Genomic DNA, 16,796 nt, shown 5'->3' with positions numbered 1-16,796 from the left:
CCAGTTTGAAAAATGCTAAGTGGATTATTTTGCATAAAAAATAGACAGGTTTTGAATTTGTGTAATTAACCTGTGTTTAGAAAATACCTTGATTTATGTCTACATTCGTATTTCAGTTGCATACATTATGGAAATTTAATTTATAATCCATTTAGCTGATGTGATCATAGTTTTTAGTGCTATCATTTATTAGTCCTTGTATATTGAATGCTCTAAAGGCTTAAACCTGCCTTGTGTAAAAAATTACACCTCTGCATTTACATTTTATGAGTCACAGATGGAATTCCATTTTAAATTCGGGTAGCTTTGATATATTTAAGGAATTACAATAGCTTTATTGTTACTAATGCAGGAACAGCAAACACTGACCTTACACATTGCAAATTAATGATTTATCCCTCTAGTTTGCTTTTAAAGTCAGCTATACAAATGAGGATTTTGACTTCTACACCTTGAATAAATCATATGGCTCTTAATATAATGCAGCCTTTGGCTTTGAACTCGTTATTCTCAGGTTTTTTTGCAAGGTCTAACTCACCTCATAGAAAAATGTTCTTTCAGAAGTTTAAGGAATTGTGTATATTTTTCTTAAAGTCTTTGTTGGAATATCATTGAGTGATTAGAGCTACATCTATTAATCTTTTTTCAGTTTTGTTTTTTTTTTTTTCCCCCTCAGTGGGATTCCTTTTCTAAGTTTGCAGCAGATTATGGAGGAATTCAGTAACACCAAAACTCTGCTCTTGGAGACTTAAAAGGGAGTAAACAAAGATGTTACAGTGATGTTATGTTTGTGATGCCTTGTCTTATCAGCCTGGCAGTGATACTAATGTTCTGTAAAGATTTGGTTGTCATTGGTAGAGATTCTGATGTGGCAAACAGAGTGGACAATGAGAGAGGCAGCATGTGCCAGGAATGGGTCTTTTTAAAGCAGTGGTCCTTTATTCAGAATAGCTCTGAAGGGTGCACCTCTCCTTCTGAGAGCTACCATAAGTACTTTTTTTCTTACAAGCAAGCAATTGTTACTGACTTAATAAAAAACAATGTAAAGATACTTTGCATTGCATGGAAATGTGCTTATACAGTAGATGAACCTAGAATGATGCTTGAAAATTCTTGGGGCTAATTTGAGGTTGCAGTCAAAAGACTTAGGTCAGGTATATGTTTGGTTCATGAATTTTTTGACATGTGTAGCAGTGTCAGGCAGAGACAGGATTGGACCTGTGACACAGTCAGAACTGGTCAACTTTTGGCTTGGAATCGAGGATGTTTGTGGCATTAGAGCAGTGAAATTCACCAAAGGGGCAGCCATGAATCTCTGTAACATGCACCAGATAGTTTTTATTAGTTTAAAATGTACTGGGTTTACAGAGTTTTCCTAAGGGGATGAGGGGGATGACAGTTCTACATGTAGTGATTGATAGGAATGGAATAATACTGCTTGTGATGGTGCTAATGGAAGTAGAGGTGTAAACTTATTTTATAAGACATTCTTGATGCAGTTGCTTTGTCCTTTAGCAAACCTTGCTTTTCCTTTAAATAAATGCAATTTGGATAAAGAGTAATGACAAATAAGCAATGACCTTGCATTTTAAATCACAACATAATTAATTTGTGAGATTTGGGACCTTGGTATTTCACAAGAATATTCACATTTCACATTTTGGATGAATATTCTTAAATTTGTGCAATATTTGAGCTATTTCCATGCTAGAAGAACCTACTCAGGCACCAAATTAAGACAGAATTACTCAAAAGTTGAGAAGCCTCCTGAATTCCTGCATGTACAAACAGTAATATCTAATGTGCTTTTAATTGCTTTATTTTTCAGGCTCTTTATGAAAATATGCTGGTGGAGCTGCCATTTGCTAGTTTTTTCCTCTCAAAATTATTAGGGACAAGCGCTGATGTTGACATTCATCATTTAGCTTCATTGGACCCAGAAATGTACAAAAACTTGCTTTTTCTAAAGAGCTATGAAGGGGATGTGGAAGAACTTGGGCTCAACTTCACCGTGGTAAATAATGACCTTGGGGAAGCGCAGGTAAGAATGGCTTTGAATTTTTATTTTCCTTTTATCTATGACTGATGAATCTTTTCTATCCCTACTAACTATTTTTTTAATTTAAATGTGATGGGAAACAGCTATTAAAGGTGTTGTGAAGCATCAGTTTGGATTCTGACTCAATATTTGGAGTGTAACTAACTGTGTACTTAAAAAAAAACTTTTGCTGATTACTTAAAGGTCTGATCTCTTAAGTAGTAAACTGCAGTGATTATTTTCTAACAGTCATACATATAAAGTTCTATTGCTTGAGAATGTTTCTTGAAAAAAAAATGTTGTTTCTTCAATTGCACTTGGAATAGTAGCAAAATTTAGGTGATGTGTAAACTGCAGAAGTACTGCCTAGTTTTAGAGTTGCAGTTAGCAATCAAAGAGGTTTTAAATAATACTGATAGTAAAGACCCGTTATTGTGAGATAAGCATTGTCTCCTTTATCTGTAATTTCCAAAATAAGAGAGCCTAAAGTTTGACCAACCTCTTTTTTTTATCCCCTGCCCTTTTTTTTTAAGGGTTGAGATGCCAGATTAGTCAGAGGGGATAAATGGTGTTAGTGCTTCTGAAAAGCAGTTACTTAGGTCCTTAAGTCTGAGTTTTTAATGCAGTTGCACCATATAATTTGATTACAGCTTTTATTTGCTCTGTTGTGTCTACTAAAGATCACTCATAGCAGAAAATACATGTCACTAGAGCTCTAAAAGCCTGCCTTAGTGTGCTAATGCAGGTAACCTCCTAGGTAAAGTCTTTTGTCATGCTTCCTATTTCAATTTTGAGGATTTAAAATTGAGGATTTCAAAGTTATACTTGATTATGGCAAATAATAGGATGAAAAAAGTAGACCTGACCACATTGTGATGAGGAGCAGCAGCTGAATTCAGCCTCCTGTTGTGAGGAAGGAACAGAGACTCCAGGAGGGGTGAGCAGTGCTCTGGGTTTGCTGCTCAGGGGGGCCAGGACTGTGCACATCTCCAGTGCAGCAGCACCAGTGAGATGCAGTAACCTGTCCTGGAAACTGGGAGCTTGAATTCTTTGAGGCTGCTGAAGTCATGGCAGGTTTGCTGGCCAAGACTTCTGCTTGAATGGTGTCAGGCTTGGATTTTACCTTACACTTCTGTCATCTGTTTCCTGTCATTGTGGAAGATCATAAAATCTGGATTGGAATAAATTTTAAAATAGTTCCCTCAGATTTGGGATTCCTAAAGCACACTAAAGGGAAGAGGCAACAGTTACCTGATATAAGTAACATTTAATATTAAACAAGTGTCATATGTCATTTTCTTCCCTGGATTACACTCCCTATATGAAAACATCTGCCCTGCACTGTCTTTAGAAAAATACTCAAAAACTTGAGACAAGGATGTGATACAGACGTACCCTAAAGCACATTCTCAGAGTGCTCTGTGTGGCTGGTACTGAACTGAGCACCCAGAGGTTGGGTTCTAGGGAAAAAGCACCCCAAATGGCAGTTTCCAGTATTATCTGCTATTTTTAATACTGAGGAAAAAGTCTGCATTCTTAAACTATTTATTAATTCTGCCTAAAGTAATAGCTTTGTTGGTCACAGCTAACACAAATCCAGTTAGTATCTAACTGAAATGAGGGCTATGGCTGCTGTTTTCAAGACTTATGATTTGTAGTTGTTTGGCATAAATATATTAGTGAGTGACTGAGTAACAAGGTGAAATGTAAGTTAAAATAAATATTCTATGCTGTTTTGCTGTTTTTATACTTGAACATTTTACCCACAAACTACCAGCCATCTTTTTATGAGGCTCGCTGCCTGTTAGTGTAGTCCAACAGAACCCATTGGTTCTTGTCACTGTCTTCTGCCTTTCAATGCAACAAGTCTCTTTTCATACTTCATTTCATTACCTTAATAAACCTCATATGGATAAATACATTTTATCTGCTGTTTGACTTGTAACCATTGCATACTAATTGATTGTGCCAAGGTAAGGCTAATTCACTTTGGGAAAAGAGCTTAATTTGCACTCCTTATGTTGAATGTACATTATATGTAGTTTTCAGCTAAACAACCACTTTAGTGTTTAATAAATTAGTGCCCAATAAATGCATCATAAATCTATCATTGTAAATAGCTCTGCTCATGACAGTGTCCATCCACCAATTGTGACACAAAAGCATTATCTGCAATGAAAGACACATTCAAAAGGGACTCTATTGCCTCTGTCAGTAGTAGAAGGTAGAAATTCTATTATCAGTGTATTGATTCCAATCCTGTAATGTGCTTTTAGACCCCATTAAACTATTGTCAAAGTGCATTCACCAGAAGTTGAAAAAGGTACTTAATAATTTGCACATTAGACCTGCTAATTAGGGGAGCTATGCCATCAACCTTATCTTCCAACCCCAAATAGCTTTTGATAAAGATCTGTCTAATGCAGTGATACCAGCCCACATTTCAGCTGTTGGGTCTCCTGCAGAAAATGGTGGCCAGTAGCAAAGTCTCAGAGGAGGTCAGCCTGTGGTTACAGGTCTGTATATTGATTTAGTTTTATCTTGTAGATGAGATGGTTATGAAAGGTCTGTAAGAATAAGGTTAGCAAATTCAAGAAACCACCTTCTCTTCTCAGACCTTTCTCCCTCCCCTTCTTTTAGTGAGGAAGGCAAGTTTTGTGGCTGTCCAGGGCAAGAGGGAGATGTAAATATTCATTCCTCCAGAAATGTTGGATGCTGTACTCAGAAACTCTGCTTGAGAGTATCAGTCTCACACTGATACTTGAGAGTACATGGATCACAAGTTGAAGAGTGATCAGAAGATTCCATAAATAAAGTGTAAAAGCCCAGATCCACAGAGAAGCACTATGATATATATGGTTGCAGTTTCTATGAAATCCATATCATGCAGAACTTGGTTTTGGGATGCCTTGGGCTTTTTAAACAGCTGTGAATGCCATTGCTGTCCCTGAAAATATGGTGGCTCACCAAAGGGGAGTTCTTTGCTTTTAAATTTCTTAGGGGGGAAATTTTCAAGCCTTAAAAAGAGTTTTGAAAGTTTGTCTTGACAAGCTCTTTACTAGGATGTAGTGGCTTAGATGGATGATTTTAGAGGTTTTCCAGAAGCAAAGAAATTAAGCTGAGGCTGAGCCTTCTCAGGCAGACTTGTAACACTTACAGAAAATGCATTCTTAGGCATTCATATGCAATCTCCTACCTGGAACTCCTGCATGAACATCTGCTAGGCAGATGACAGGGAAAGGGAAAAAAAACTTTATTGAATCCTTTTCAAAATGGGGAAAAACTGTAGGGGTGACATGAACAAAAGTGATCAGAGCCCAAGAGAAAAGATTGTCATCTTGTAGGAATTCTTGAATATCTGCAAGAGCTGTATGAAATTGCACAGGAGGTTCTGTGATTCTGTGAAGAGATAATTTGTCTTATGTCTTCATAAAGACTTTTCTGTCCTCTTTTGGTATTTCCCCTTCATTTTCAAGATGCACTTCGTGAGTAGGGAATTAAATTTGTCTGAATACTTACCTAAATTATATCTATGGTTTGATTGCCTTTAGTACATGCGATTTTGATTACAAACCAAGTTAAAATCCTTTTTGTTTGTTTGTTTGTTTAAACTTAGATCTGCAGAATGGAAGCAGATGACACAGGGGGGCTGTGCTTTCCTCGTGTGGCCATCCCGGGTAACCTGGGTTATTGGCTTGCCCCATCTAGTGGCCAAGACTGCATGGATAAAATAAAAATGAAGCTGATGAAGTGTTTAAGATCTATTAAGTTGTGCTGTGGCCTTTTTGAAAAGGAACTCTTTAACAGTCATTCCTGACTTTTAGAATTAAGTGGGAATTCTATAATAGTTCCTTTAATGCCATGAAAACACTGAGTGCATCTACCTTTACTTCAATTTTATGTTTACCAAGTGTTACTGGTTTCTGTTTTACATCCTTCTTAACCTTTTTGGCATAATATATTTATTATTTGGGTTCTGTTATCCCCTTTCTTTTGGTCTGGGATGATACTTTGACACACAGCGATAAAATTAACCTCAGACTGACAAACTCTGAAAATGGATAATTGGGTCTCTGGAAAACCCCAGGAAATGCCCTTAACTGAGTGCTGTGCCTGTACTTGTGGCAGTGCAGGGCTCTGGGGTGGAAGGGCAGGTGCAGAAACGTTGCTGGATCAGAAATCAAGATTTGCTACATAAAAATATAAAAATGAAAGGAATAATAGGATTTAAAAACCAAAACAAAACAACTTTGTCCTGTTTTCTAAAAATAGTGGTCAGAAAGAGTGCAACACCTTTTTTTTTCCTTTGTTTTGAAGGAAAAACTTTATGGGGAGAGAATAGCTTTTCATTATAGAATGAATGCAGCTTTCCTGACATCCCTAGAGCACTGTGGAGCCAGTGCTATTACAATGCAAATGTAAATTAATCTGTGTCCTGATTTCTGTTTGCTGGCCTGCAGGGAAGGTCAGACGTTTTACTTCACCTAGTGCTGGAATGAATCTTAAAGTACAGAAGTTCTCTAGAACACTCTGCCAGTAGTTCCCTTGGGCTATTTTAGGAAGGAGGTCAGTTCAAGCATCTTTTATTGTAAATACTGAGCTCACAGAAATTGTTGTATGCACATGGAGTGATATCTGTTAGTGCAATGTTGGTGCCCATATTCTTAAGAGATGCTTGATGAGTTAGGTGATACAAATATGCTTTAATGCATTTTAGTTTGGCCTAATTCAGTGTGTCCATACCTCAGAGAGAGGGATTGTATTAAATGGTGTCAGAAACCCAAGGAATTCTGCAGTTCTGCAAAACAAGTAGAGAAGGTTTGTAAGTGGGCAGATAGTGAGGTATTAGTAATATTGAGGTCACAAAACTGATCTGTTCATGTGGAACATCACTAGTTCCTCTGATCTTGTAAAGCTAAAGAGGATAAGAATTTAAGAAGAGAAAGCTTTCTGGTCTTGTTAGGCTTTGTAAAAGGTATTTTATAGGAGGAAATTAAAAGAACTGTCTTTAGTTCCATGTAAAAGTCTCTGGGAAGATTAATGAAGTTGCTGCCCTTAAGTAATACATCATGGATATATTGGGGAGGAAGGAAAGAGCTGACTAAACTCTTCAACACGGAAATAAGGACAATAGGTATGAACAAACTTTACCCATTGGATTTGAAGTGAAAATTAGAATGTTTTTTGTCAATAATTGGATTAATCTGATGATTAACTGTTCAGCAGCAGTAGTAAAATTACTACAGTGGATGAAACACAGAGAGCTCAGCAGTGCAGGGGCCCCTTCTCATCAGCTGTTTCCACTGTGGTATGGAACATGTCCCACACTTCTATTAATACTCCGTGTGGACTTTACCAGTAAAAATACCCTCCCCCTCAGGCCAGCCAGTGACCCCAGGCACTGGCCTGTACCCTCTGGAAATGGTCCCTGGCTGTGTCCCAGGCAGGGCACTGCAATGGGTGGATCCCAGAGCGACCTCTCCTGGCTCCTGAGTCCCTGGCTCTTGTGGAAGGAACAAGAGAATGTGTCCGGGGTGTGAAATGGTGCCACCTACACTGACACCTTCCTTTTGCTTAATTCTTGCAGGAGTTGGGTTTAAGCATTATCAGTACCTGCACACAGACATGGTGGAGTACTGATGAGGTTTTTTTTTTTACTGTAGGAACTAACAAAAGCCAGAAGCTTGCAGCTGAAGCATTAAAGTGGGAAGACATATTTTTAACACCTATTATAATTCAGGTTGTGGTAGCTTATCAAACAAAATGGTAGATAGACCACAGGATGGCACATCTCAAAAAGTGTGCTCTAACTCATCTGTGGATTTATGGAGGTGAATACAGGAATCTCTAGACAAAATCCTCTGGCCTGTGTCATCTGGGAGGTCAGAATTCACAGATCTTAATGGTTTCTTTTGTCTTAAAGAGCTATGAATCAAGAAAAAACCTGAATGCTCAAAAGCACTGTGAATTTTTAATCATACAATTTTGCACATTTTGCTTAGGACATGAACAGCTTGCATTACTAGGTAGCACGTTAGAAAAGAAGCTATTCCTGTGTTTAATTCTCTGGGCTCTAAAGATGCCATTAATACCACATACTGAAGTGCACTGTTGGTTTAAATGAAGACATTGCTGACTCCAGAGTGTAGAAAAAAACTAACAGTTTTTGGAAGAGTTCAGAAGGTGATGGTATTTCAGTTTTTTAGGGTTTTTTTATTCTTCTCTTAAGTACTCTAATAATACCTTCCAATTGGGCTGCTGCTTAACTAAATTAACCTCATGTAGTAAAGAGTAGAATATGTGAAGGCCTATAGTGTTCAGCTATCTTTGAACCTGGTTTATATCCTAATGCAAGTACAGTATCTTTAATTCTGGGGGTCTTCTTTAAAAATTCTCCCATACTGAGGTACCTTGGTGTGCTGAAGGACAAAAGTTGAACTTCCCAGTAGAAAAACAATACATAGGCTTGATTTGTTTGGTTGGTTTTTTTTTTTACTTTCATTGAATATACCAAGTATGTACAACAGTACATTTTGTACAGGGTGAATTGTGAATGCTGAGCTTGGCATTTTGACTCAGCGGTAATGCAGCCTCCAGCCAGACTTCAGGGTGTCCCCAGCAGGCTGCAGGGGATCCGGATAGCGCAGTCCTGCTCGGCACAGGCTGGCCACCTGTCCCAGTTCCCAGGCAGTTCTTAGCCACAGGCAGCCTTAGCAAGCTTAAGTGATATCAGCTCTTTTAGTGATTTTCAGCTCATTGTGATTTTAGCTCTTTGCTTGCTAGGCATCAGTAGGCAGACGCAGGGAGAGAGAGGAGAAGGCTGCATGAGGTTCCACAGCGATGTCTTTATTGAAGTCTTGTGCAAAGGTTCTCAATGACAGCTCTTCTCCTGAGCTGGGCAAAAATAGGGGTTTTTGTAGGATCCAGGGGTTTTAGAAATTGTCCAGTAGTAAGGGTCAAAGGAAAGTGGCCTTTAGTCTTACAGAGAGATAAGCAAGGGTCCAAAGGCAGAATAGAGGGGCTTCTAAGGTCCAGTCATCGGGACTTGGCATTTCCTATCTTAGGCTGCTGAACGCCAGGGAGCCCTTGGTCTCCAGGCCCGCTACACAGCAGACATTGCTTTACCATAGTGTGACCCTGCAGAATTCACTAGCAGCAGTTAGGGAGGAGCCCAGCCAGTCAAGCACAGCTTGCCTAATCCAGCTTTCTGATGACAAACCATGGGGCTGTGTGATGAGCTGCATTGGCAGCTGGATATCTGGGTGCACAGAATGTGCTCTTACACATAAACAGAGAAAACCTTTGAACAACTCCTAATCTTCTACCTTCCTTTGAGGTGAATATTGCTGAGTGTATCCTAGCCAACTTCAATGGGATACATCACTGACTAGAATGTTTTGCAGCCCCATTTCACAGTTAGGGCACAGAAGTGTAGCTTCCCAGGTGATGAGAATGGCTGTGTTTGTAGGTGGTTGAGCTGAAGCCAGGTGGGAAGGACATTCCTGTCACCAGCGCCAACCGGATCGCGTACATCCACCTGGTGGCAGACTACAGGCTGAACAAACAGATCCGCCAGCACTGCCTGGCCTTCCGCCAGGGGCTGGCCAACGTGGTCAACCTCGAGTGGCTTCGCATGTTTGATCAGCAGGAAATACAGGTACTGTGCCTAAAGCTGCACAAAGCAACTGCTCCTAACAGAAATAACTGCTGATTTCTGCCTCTAATGTAACGGTCTCATTTCCTTTGCCGTTAGGTTCTGACTTCTGGTGCACAAGTTCCTATTAGTTTGGATGACCTTAAATCTTTCACAAACTATTCAGGTAAGCATATTTTACTTAGGTAAAAAAAAATCTATTATGACTGACTTGGGAATAACTGAACTTGCTTTTCATTCTAGCTTTTAAGAAAAAGTTGCAGGGTCATTCTTGTTACCTTTGGCCAAATTTGAAAATTGGCTAAAATTACAACCCAGTTTTATTAATGGTGGGAAATTGAGATACACAGTTTATTTTTTTCACATGCTTAAATGCAAGTTTATAGCCAGATAATTTGAGGGCATTTGTTTTCTAAATTAAAATTAGACTGATCTGAAAATAAGTCTGCAAATTACTTTGGGATAGTAGTTTCTACTACCTCATTTAGATACTTACCATTTCTCAGACAGTCTGAAGAGAGATCATATATTTTCCTTGTGAAAAATGCAAGGTATCTTACTTAATGTCCCCTGCATTTATCACTAATGTAATCAAAAAGTAGTTACCAAATCATCAGTTCACATCTGGGCTTACCTCAGGGTGAGCGGATTCATTCAGTAGCGTCCTGGGTCTTGCAGATTTTGCATACTCTTGGAGTGAAAGGCAATAATCTGAAGTTACTAGCTAAATACTAAACTCAATAAAACTAAATTAAAATAGGCTTCAGTGAAGAAAACTGCTTTCAAGAAGCTGAGGGATAAAGTAGCCATAGGTAAGCAATGAAACTGAAATTGCAGTGATGACAGATCTGTAGGTACTGGAAGTTAGCAATACAAGCCTGCTGGCTATAACATCTTCCCCAAACCTTCAAAGTTGATGCTAGGTTTTCTGAAGAATTTATTTCTTACATAGAAGTATTCTAGCTGTAAATCATTTAAATCTCATTGTAGGTGGCTACACAGCAGACCATCCTGTAATTAAAATATTTTGGAGGGTTGTAGAAAGCTTCACTGATGAAGAGAAACGCAAACTACTCAAATTTGTAACTAGCTGTTCTCGACCACCTCTTCTGGGCTTTAAGGTATGTCCTCTAACTTCCTGGCAAGCTTTTAGAAATGCTGCAGATGTTGGTCCAAGTTTTTCTTGTCTAGGAATCTACAGTTTGAGAATACTTGTCCATGAGTACAGAATCAGCTTCAGTGTTTGCATTTGCATGTATAATAAGTACAGTTTTAAAATATGTAATGAAGTGTTCTGTTGCTTTCTATTTTAACTGCAAAGTTTGATAAGCCTGCAAATCACTGATTAGAGCACTCGCTGCATGTGATGGAAGGTCCTTGCTGCCATTTCATGTTCTGCAGAAGGAGAGTTGCTATCAGTTTCAAGCAACAGGTTGAGTTAAGGCAAAAGTCAGGCAAAAGAGAAGTTAGGATATAAAAGCAGTTATTAAATTTGATGCTCTTAAATTAACCATTTAAAGCAGGACATGTATTTTCTTCTAATTGCCATTTATCTGCTTATAGCTCACATTTCATTACCCTTAGCAGCAAAATATTTAGCTGCAGTCTCCAGATTGCTATTTACAGGGAAGCTTAAGTATCAAAATCTGCTGTATTGCTGATAAAACGAAAGAGAGGCCAAGGCAACATGAAGACATTTTGAAACTAAATTCTGGGGTTGTTCTACCTATGAATTTCAGTGGACTGCAAAATTTTGGCTTAGAACCAGCCATCACATCATTTCTTCTAAAATATGGGAACATTCAGTGCTGTGTGGTGGTGTTACCATGTGGATGGATGGGCAACATCCTCCATCTTCAGTATCTGTAATCTGTAGCTCAGCTACACTCCTTTTATAGACATCTAGGATTGGAGGTGGCACTTTCAGTTGGTAATTGGTCTGCCTGTTCCATGTGTCAGTTTCAGGATGAAATGAGTCATGTCTCAGACTCCCCAGAACATGCTTACCAGGTCCCCTTTAGCAGTAAAGAGTGTCCATAGATATGGATATGGAGACAATGAACATGGCTGTTGAATCACATGAATCCTGTCTCTGGTATTTGTCTATTGATATATGTGATTCCTTACTTAAAAGTCTGCAGGCTTTTCTCCTAAACCCCCCAAGTCCATGGAGATATCACTGTACAGTACTCTAGCAATGGATAGGATTTTACAGGACAGCAGGAAGAGCAGTTGGAAAACTGCAGGATGAGACCAGGCTAGAACAGTGCACGTCAGTCACATTAGGAAGGGAGAATTGGGAAACGACTGGGGAAACCAAGTAAGCAGAAGTTCCCGTTTGTTGTCATCCTCTTTAATTACAAAGGGAGAGGAGGAAATGCAGATGCAGGTACCCAGCTTTGAGGTATCTGGTGTGACATTTGGAGAGATGGAGGAAATTAATCAAAAGTCTAAAAATAATAAGGCTGACAGTGACATGCTCAAAAGAAAAGCTAAATGTGGAAAGCTGCAGTTTGTGTGTTCACTTGGGAGATGGGCCACAAACTACCTGTAGCAGATATGGCTAGGAAAAAATGGAAACAAATTAGTCACCAGATTTTCAGCATGAAAGCAGTAAGTTAAAAGATGGATTGACTGTACAAGGGGCTTGTATGCTCAGCCACATGCAGCAGTGTTGGCAGAGGAAAGCAGCTAAAAGGGCGTTAGAGCCGCTCTGCTGGGCAGCTCTGAGTGGGACCTCAGCTGTGGTGGCTGCAGCAGGACCTGTGAACAGGGATTTACCTCCAAACCAGGGGCTTGCCAGGAAAGGCAGGAATGTCTTGGTAGTCCCTGACAGCGCATTGTTTGGAGCTTGGAAGGTGCAGAGTGTGAAGCCACAGGAGTGCTGAGTATGGCCAGCCAGGTAAGCATGAGAACATGTTTATGTTGATGGGAGACATGAAGACAGACCATCTTCAAAATCTGTTTGCACTTCTAGTGTGCGTGCTGTATTTTTCTGAGAGAAACACAATTTCTGGTTCTTGCTCTGAAGTTTTCTGTGTATTTCTGGTTCTTGCTCTGAAGTTTTCTATATATCATATTGTGAGACCAGCATGTTTAAGTCAGTGCATGTTGATTTAAGATTAGGAAATATCATGATGGCCATAGCTTATAGATAACATGGTCTAGCTTTGCATCATTTAAAAATGTTCAACTTCCATTGCCAGAGTCAGGTTCAGAATAACATTTGCTAAAGCTAATTAAAGTTTAATAAGTTTAATGAATGTGATTGTTACAGACAAAAAAAAAAAATCATTAAAGCGTGGTTGAAAATTGTTAAGTTCCAATCAGGTCACATAATAAATTGATGATACTTTTCCCTTCCAAACTATTGCACTTTCCTGCTGTACAGGATTTAATTATGCAACAAATGGTGCCCTTGGCATGACATTTCAATTTAGAACTCCATTTTTCCATTTTTAAAGCTAGAGTAGGGGAATTCAATTAGCATTTTGAAAGGAACACTAAAAATGCAACATTTTAGTCATGAAATACTTTTAAGGCCTCCATTTGAACAATAATTTAGCTTAGAATCTCATTGACCTTTTGCCTTTGAAGCTGGATTTTTTTTCCAGTTTCTGAAACCAGAACTTTTTACCTCAGGCAAGCTTTTGATAAAATGAATACTGTGTTGCCAGCAAAAACAATGATTTGGAGGTAACAAATAAATATATTTTTCACTACGCTACTTTTCGGAAGATGATAAATGGGATATTATTAAACCAATTAAATACTACATACAGAACCTCTTTAAAGTGTGTTCTTTAGATCAGTAGTTAACACATCAAAGAATAATCAGGGTTTGAGAAATTTTTATCATTACAGACTCACAATGCACACTGATATTATGTTTGTGTAGCACTGCAAATTTCTACCATAGACTGTATGAACAATAACAAGTCGTTGTATTTTCCTTAGAATCACAGAAATTGCTTTGTGTGTTCCAAATGAGTGGATCTTGTTGGGACAAGGCAGAGGGAGACACTACACAATTCAAGAGTGGTTTTGGTGGTATGAGGAATGAAAGAAATGCCACTTGAGTGTCATTGTGACAGGTTTTCATCCAGTGATTTACTTTGTAGAAATGTGTGCCAGCTACTACAGGGTGGTTTGGGCTTGTATACCTTTTTTTGATACGTGGTTGTTTTTTGTTTTGGTTGCATCTTCCAGGAGTTATATCCTGCATTTTGCATTCACAACGGAGGATCAGATTTAGACAGGCTGCCTACTGCCAGTACCTGCATGAACTTGCTGAAGCTTCCCGAGTTTTATGATGAGAACCTGATGCGAAGCAAGCTCCTCTATGCCATTGAATGTGCTGCTGGATTTGAACTCAGCTGAGTCCAACCCATGCTTATGTGGATGATCTGCAGAAGAACGAACCAGTGCCTACTCTATAAGCAGCACCCATACCTGAGCAGTTTTAAGGGAATTCTGTCTACATTTCTGCAGCTCTTGTGTCTTACCAAATGCCCTCAAATAGGTTTCATTTCTAAACACGATTTCTTAGTTAGCTTCCATTACTGAATATTGCGTTGACACTGCTTTATGACTCAAAACAATGAATGCTGTGTGCAGCGTGGCTGATTTCTGTGTTTATGTGAAGAAAGAGCACATTTAAAGAACAGTGACATCTCAGTGAAATTAACCAAAGATGAAGCTTTGGCTTTGTGCTGTTCAAACATAAATAATTTTGCAAACTGGCAATAAAGTTGTGTACTGTGCGGTGCATTGGGATGAGACAGGGCTAACATCCTGTAATTAATCTTTTAGAAGGAAGGCAAGCAGATGTTTGCAGATATCCCAGAACTGAGAGGATGAAAACGCTCATTTCTGACAACCTAACATTGTAACTTGCATTGGAGAGTTGTTTTACAAATCATGGAGAGATGGGCAATCACCAACCACCTGAAATTCAGCCAGGGCAAGTGCTGGGTTCTGCACCTGGGACAGGGCAGCCTGGGCTGTGTGGACAGACTGGGGAATGAGAAACTGGAGAGCAGCTGTGGAAAGGGACCTGGGGCTCCTGGTCCATGGCAAGCTGAACATGAGCCAGCAATGTCCTGACAGCCAGGAGGGCCAACCCTGTCCTGGGGGCATCAGGCACAGCACTGCCAGCCGGGCAAGGGAGGGGGTTGTTCCCTCTGCTGTGCACTGGGGCAGCCTCACCTCGAGTGCTGGGGGCAGTTTTTCGTGCCACAATATAAAGAAGACATTGAGCCATTAGAGAGCATCCAGAGGAGGCCATGAGGGTGGTGAAGGGCCTGGAGGGGAAGCCATATGAGGAGTGGCTGAGGTCACTTGGTCTGTTCAGCCTGGAGGAGACTGAGGGGGACCTCACTGCAGTAACAACTCCTCATGAGGGGAAGAGGAGAGGCAGGCACTGATCTCTGCTCTGTGGTGACAGTGATGGGACCTGAGGAAACAGCATGGAACTGGACTGGGGAAGGTTCAGGTTGGGTATCATGTAATGGTTTCTCACCCAGAGGGTGGTTGGGTCTGGAACAGTGGTCATAGCCCCAGGTCTGCCAGAGTTCAAGAAGCATTTGAACAATGCTCTCAGACACTTGGGGTGTCCTGTGCAGGACCAGGAGTTGGACTGGATGATCCTGATCGACCCCTTCCAACTCAGCATAGTCCATGATTCTATGACAGTTGTTGCAGAACTGATTTTGATTCATACTACCTTCCCTCAAGATGGTAGACACTGAGATAAAATGGGTGTAATATTCCATTTGTGCTTTCTGAAACACTTCGAAGAAAATGGATTTGCATTATTTTAAGTTCAACCTTTGCTGCATCATTATCACTTGGACACTGTTCTGAATGGATGTGACTTTCCAGGTTTTCTCTGTCCTGTTTCTGTCTTTTGTGCCTGTACAGGTTTGTTGATTGGTTGGTTGGTTTTAAATGAATCAGTCTCCTATTGCATACAGTACATATAGAAATCACCACTTTGGAAAAATATACATGTAATAATTATTAAAGTTATTTGAACCAAAGTTATCAGGCTTTATCTTTTATATTTGAAGCCTGTGGTGTTCACATTCCTTTTCCCTATCATTTCTTTCCATCTTAAATGCCATATCTGTGCTGTAGACACTAAACAAATTAACTTTTTTTGGTGATTAAACTGCTTTTATATCCATTTCCCTGCAGTATTTCTGCTGAGAAAAGTAAGTGGGAATATGCTGCTTAATATAATTTGATATCTGGGGAGAAAATTGCTCTCATATGGAAGGAGCTGATCCTCTAACAGTAGGCACATCGTAGGGTTTCGTATGCAAACTCCAGGGAGTTTAGAAAAGGAATTATAGTTCAGACTGTAAGATTCATCAGTCCATCCCTCTGAACTTTACTTTTATATTTTAAATCATCAAAAATTACAATCAAATTTGTATTCATCTCTTATGCAAAAAAATATTTTGCTGTTACTGGAAACTCTGCTGGATTTCCTATTTAATAAGCAGTAACCAGCAATATCCTTTTAAATGTGGGGAAACTGAGTGGTTTTAAGATGTTTACTAGTAACCATATAAAAATGTATAATTTCTTAATTTGGGTAATAAATGAAGTGTTAAAATACTATTTGTAGTCTTGATGTACAGAAATAAAATGATTGGTTTTCTTTTTGGTTTTGCTTTAGGCTTTTTATTTATGTTAAATGTTACATGCTCAACCTATTCTTTATCCCAAATTCTTTTCTTGTATATTTTTCTACATAAATTATGAAACTTGTAAAGAAGTTGACGAGATCAGTAATAGTGAAACTGCCTCCTCCTAACTGCAAAACCTGAACACTTCTTTTAGATAGCGTTATTTATTTTAGAACCTAATGCTTTAAATATTTTGAAATTATTTTTCAATTCCATTATTTTGCTACATTGAGTAGTGTTGTATCTGTATTTTGTAAAATTAAATTAAATTTTTCTATTAAATATTTGTATTTTGAAGATTGTGTTGGAGTCATGCCAAGTACTGGTGACTGGTACTGTCCACTTTGTGCTTTTGCAAAGGAGCCAGTGCCCACTATTGCTGTCTGTGGCCAGGAGAGCAGCGGGTCAC

At 39.2% G+C, this 16,796-nt stretch overlaps 1 protein-coding gene across 1 annotated transcript in view; it reads left to right on the top strand.

The window, feature by feature from the left end:
- Positions 1-16,365, top strand: part of UBE3C (ubiquitin protein ligase E3C) — a 70,557-nt gene extending 54,192 nt beyond the window's left edge. The window contains exons 19-23 of the mRNA XM_084218460.1: positions 1,829-2,041; positions 9,507-9,695; positions 9,792-9,858; positions 10,683-10,813; positions 13,902-16,365. Coding sequence (XP_084074586.1) covers positions 1,829-2,041; positions 9,507-9,695; positions 9,792-9,858; positions 10,683-10,813; positions 13,902-14,072 — 771 coding nt within the window. The 3' untranslated portion in view covers positions 14,073-16,365. The remainder of the gene's footprint in view (positions 1-1,828; positions 2,042-9,506; positions 9,696-9,791; positions 9,859-10,682; positions 10,814-13,901) is intronic.
- The last annotated feature ends 431 nt before the right edge of the window (positions 16,366-16,796 follow it).

This window comes from Fringilla coelebs, assembly GCF_963513975.1.
Source record: "Fringilla coelebs genome assembly, chromosome: 1".
NCBI lineage: Eukaryota > Metazoa > Chordata > Aves > Passeriformes > Fringillidae > Fringilla > Fringilla coelebs.
This window is presented reverse-complemented; position numbering and strand designations above follow the sequence as displayed.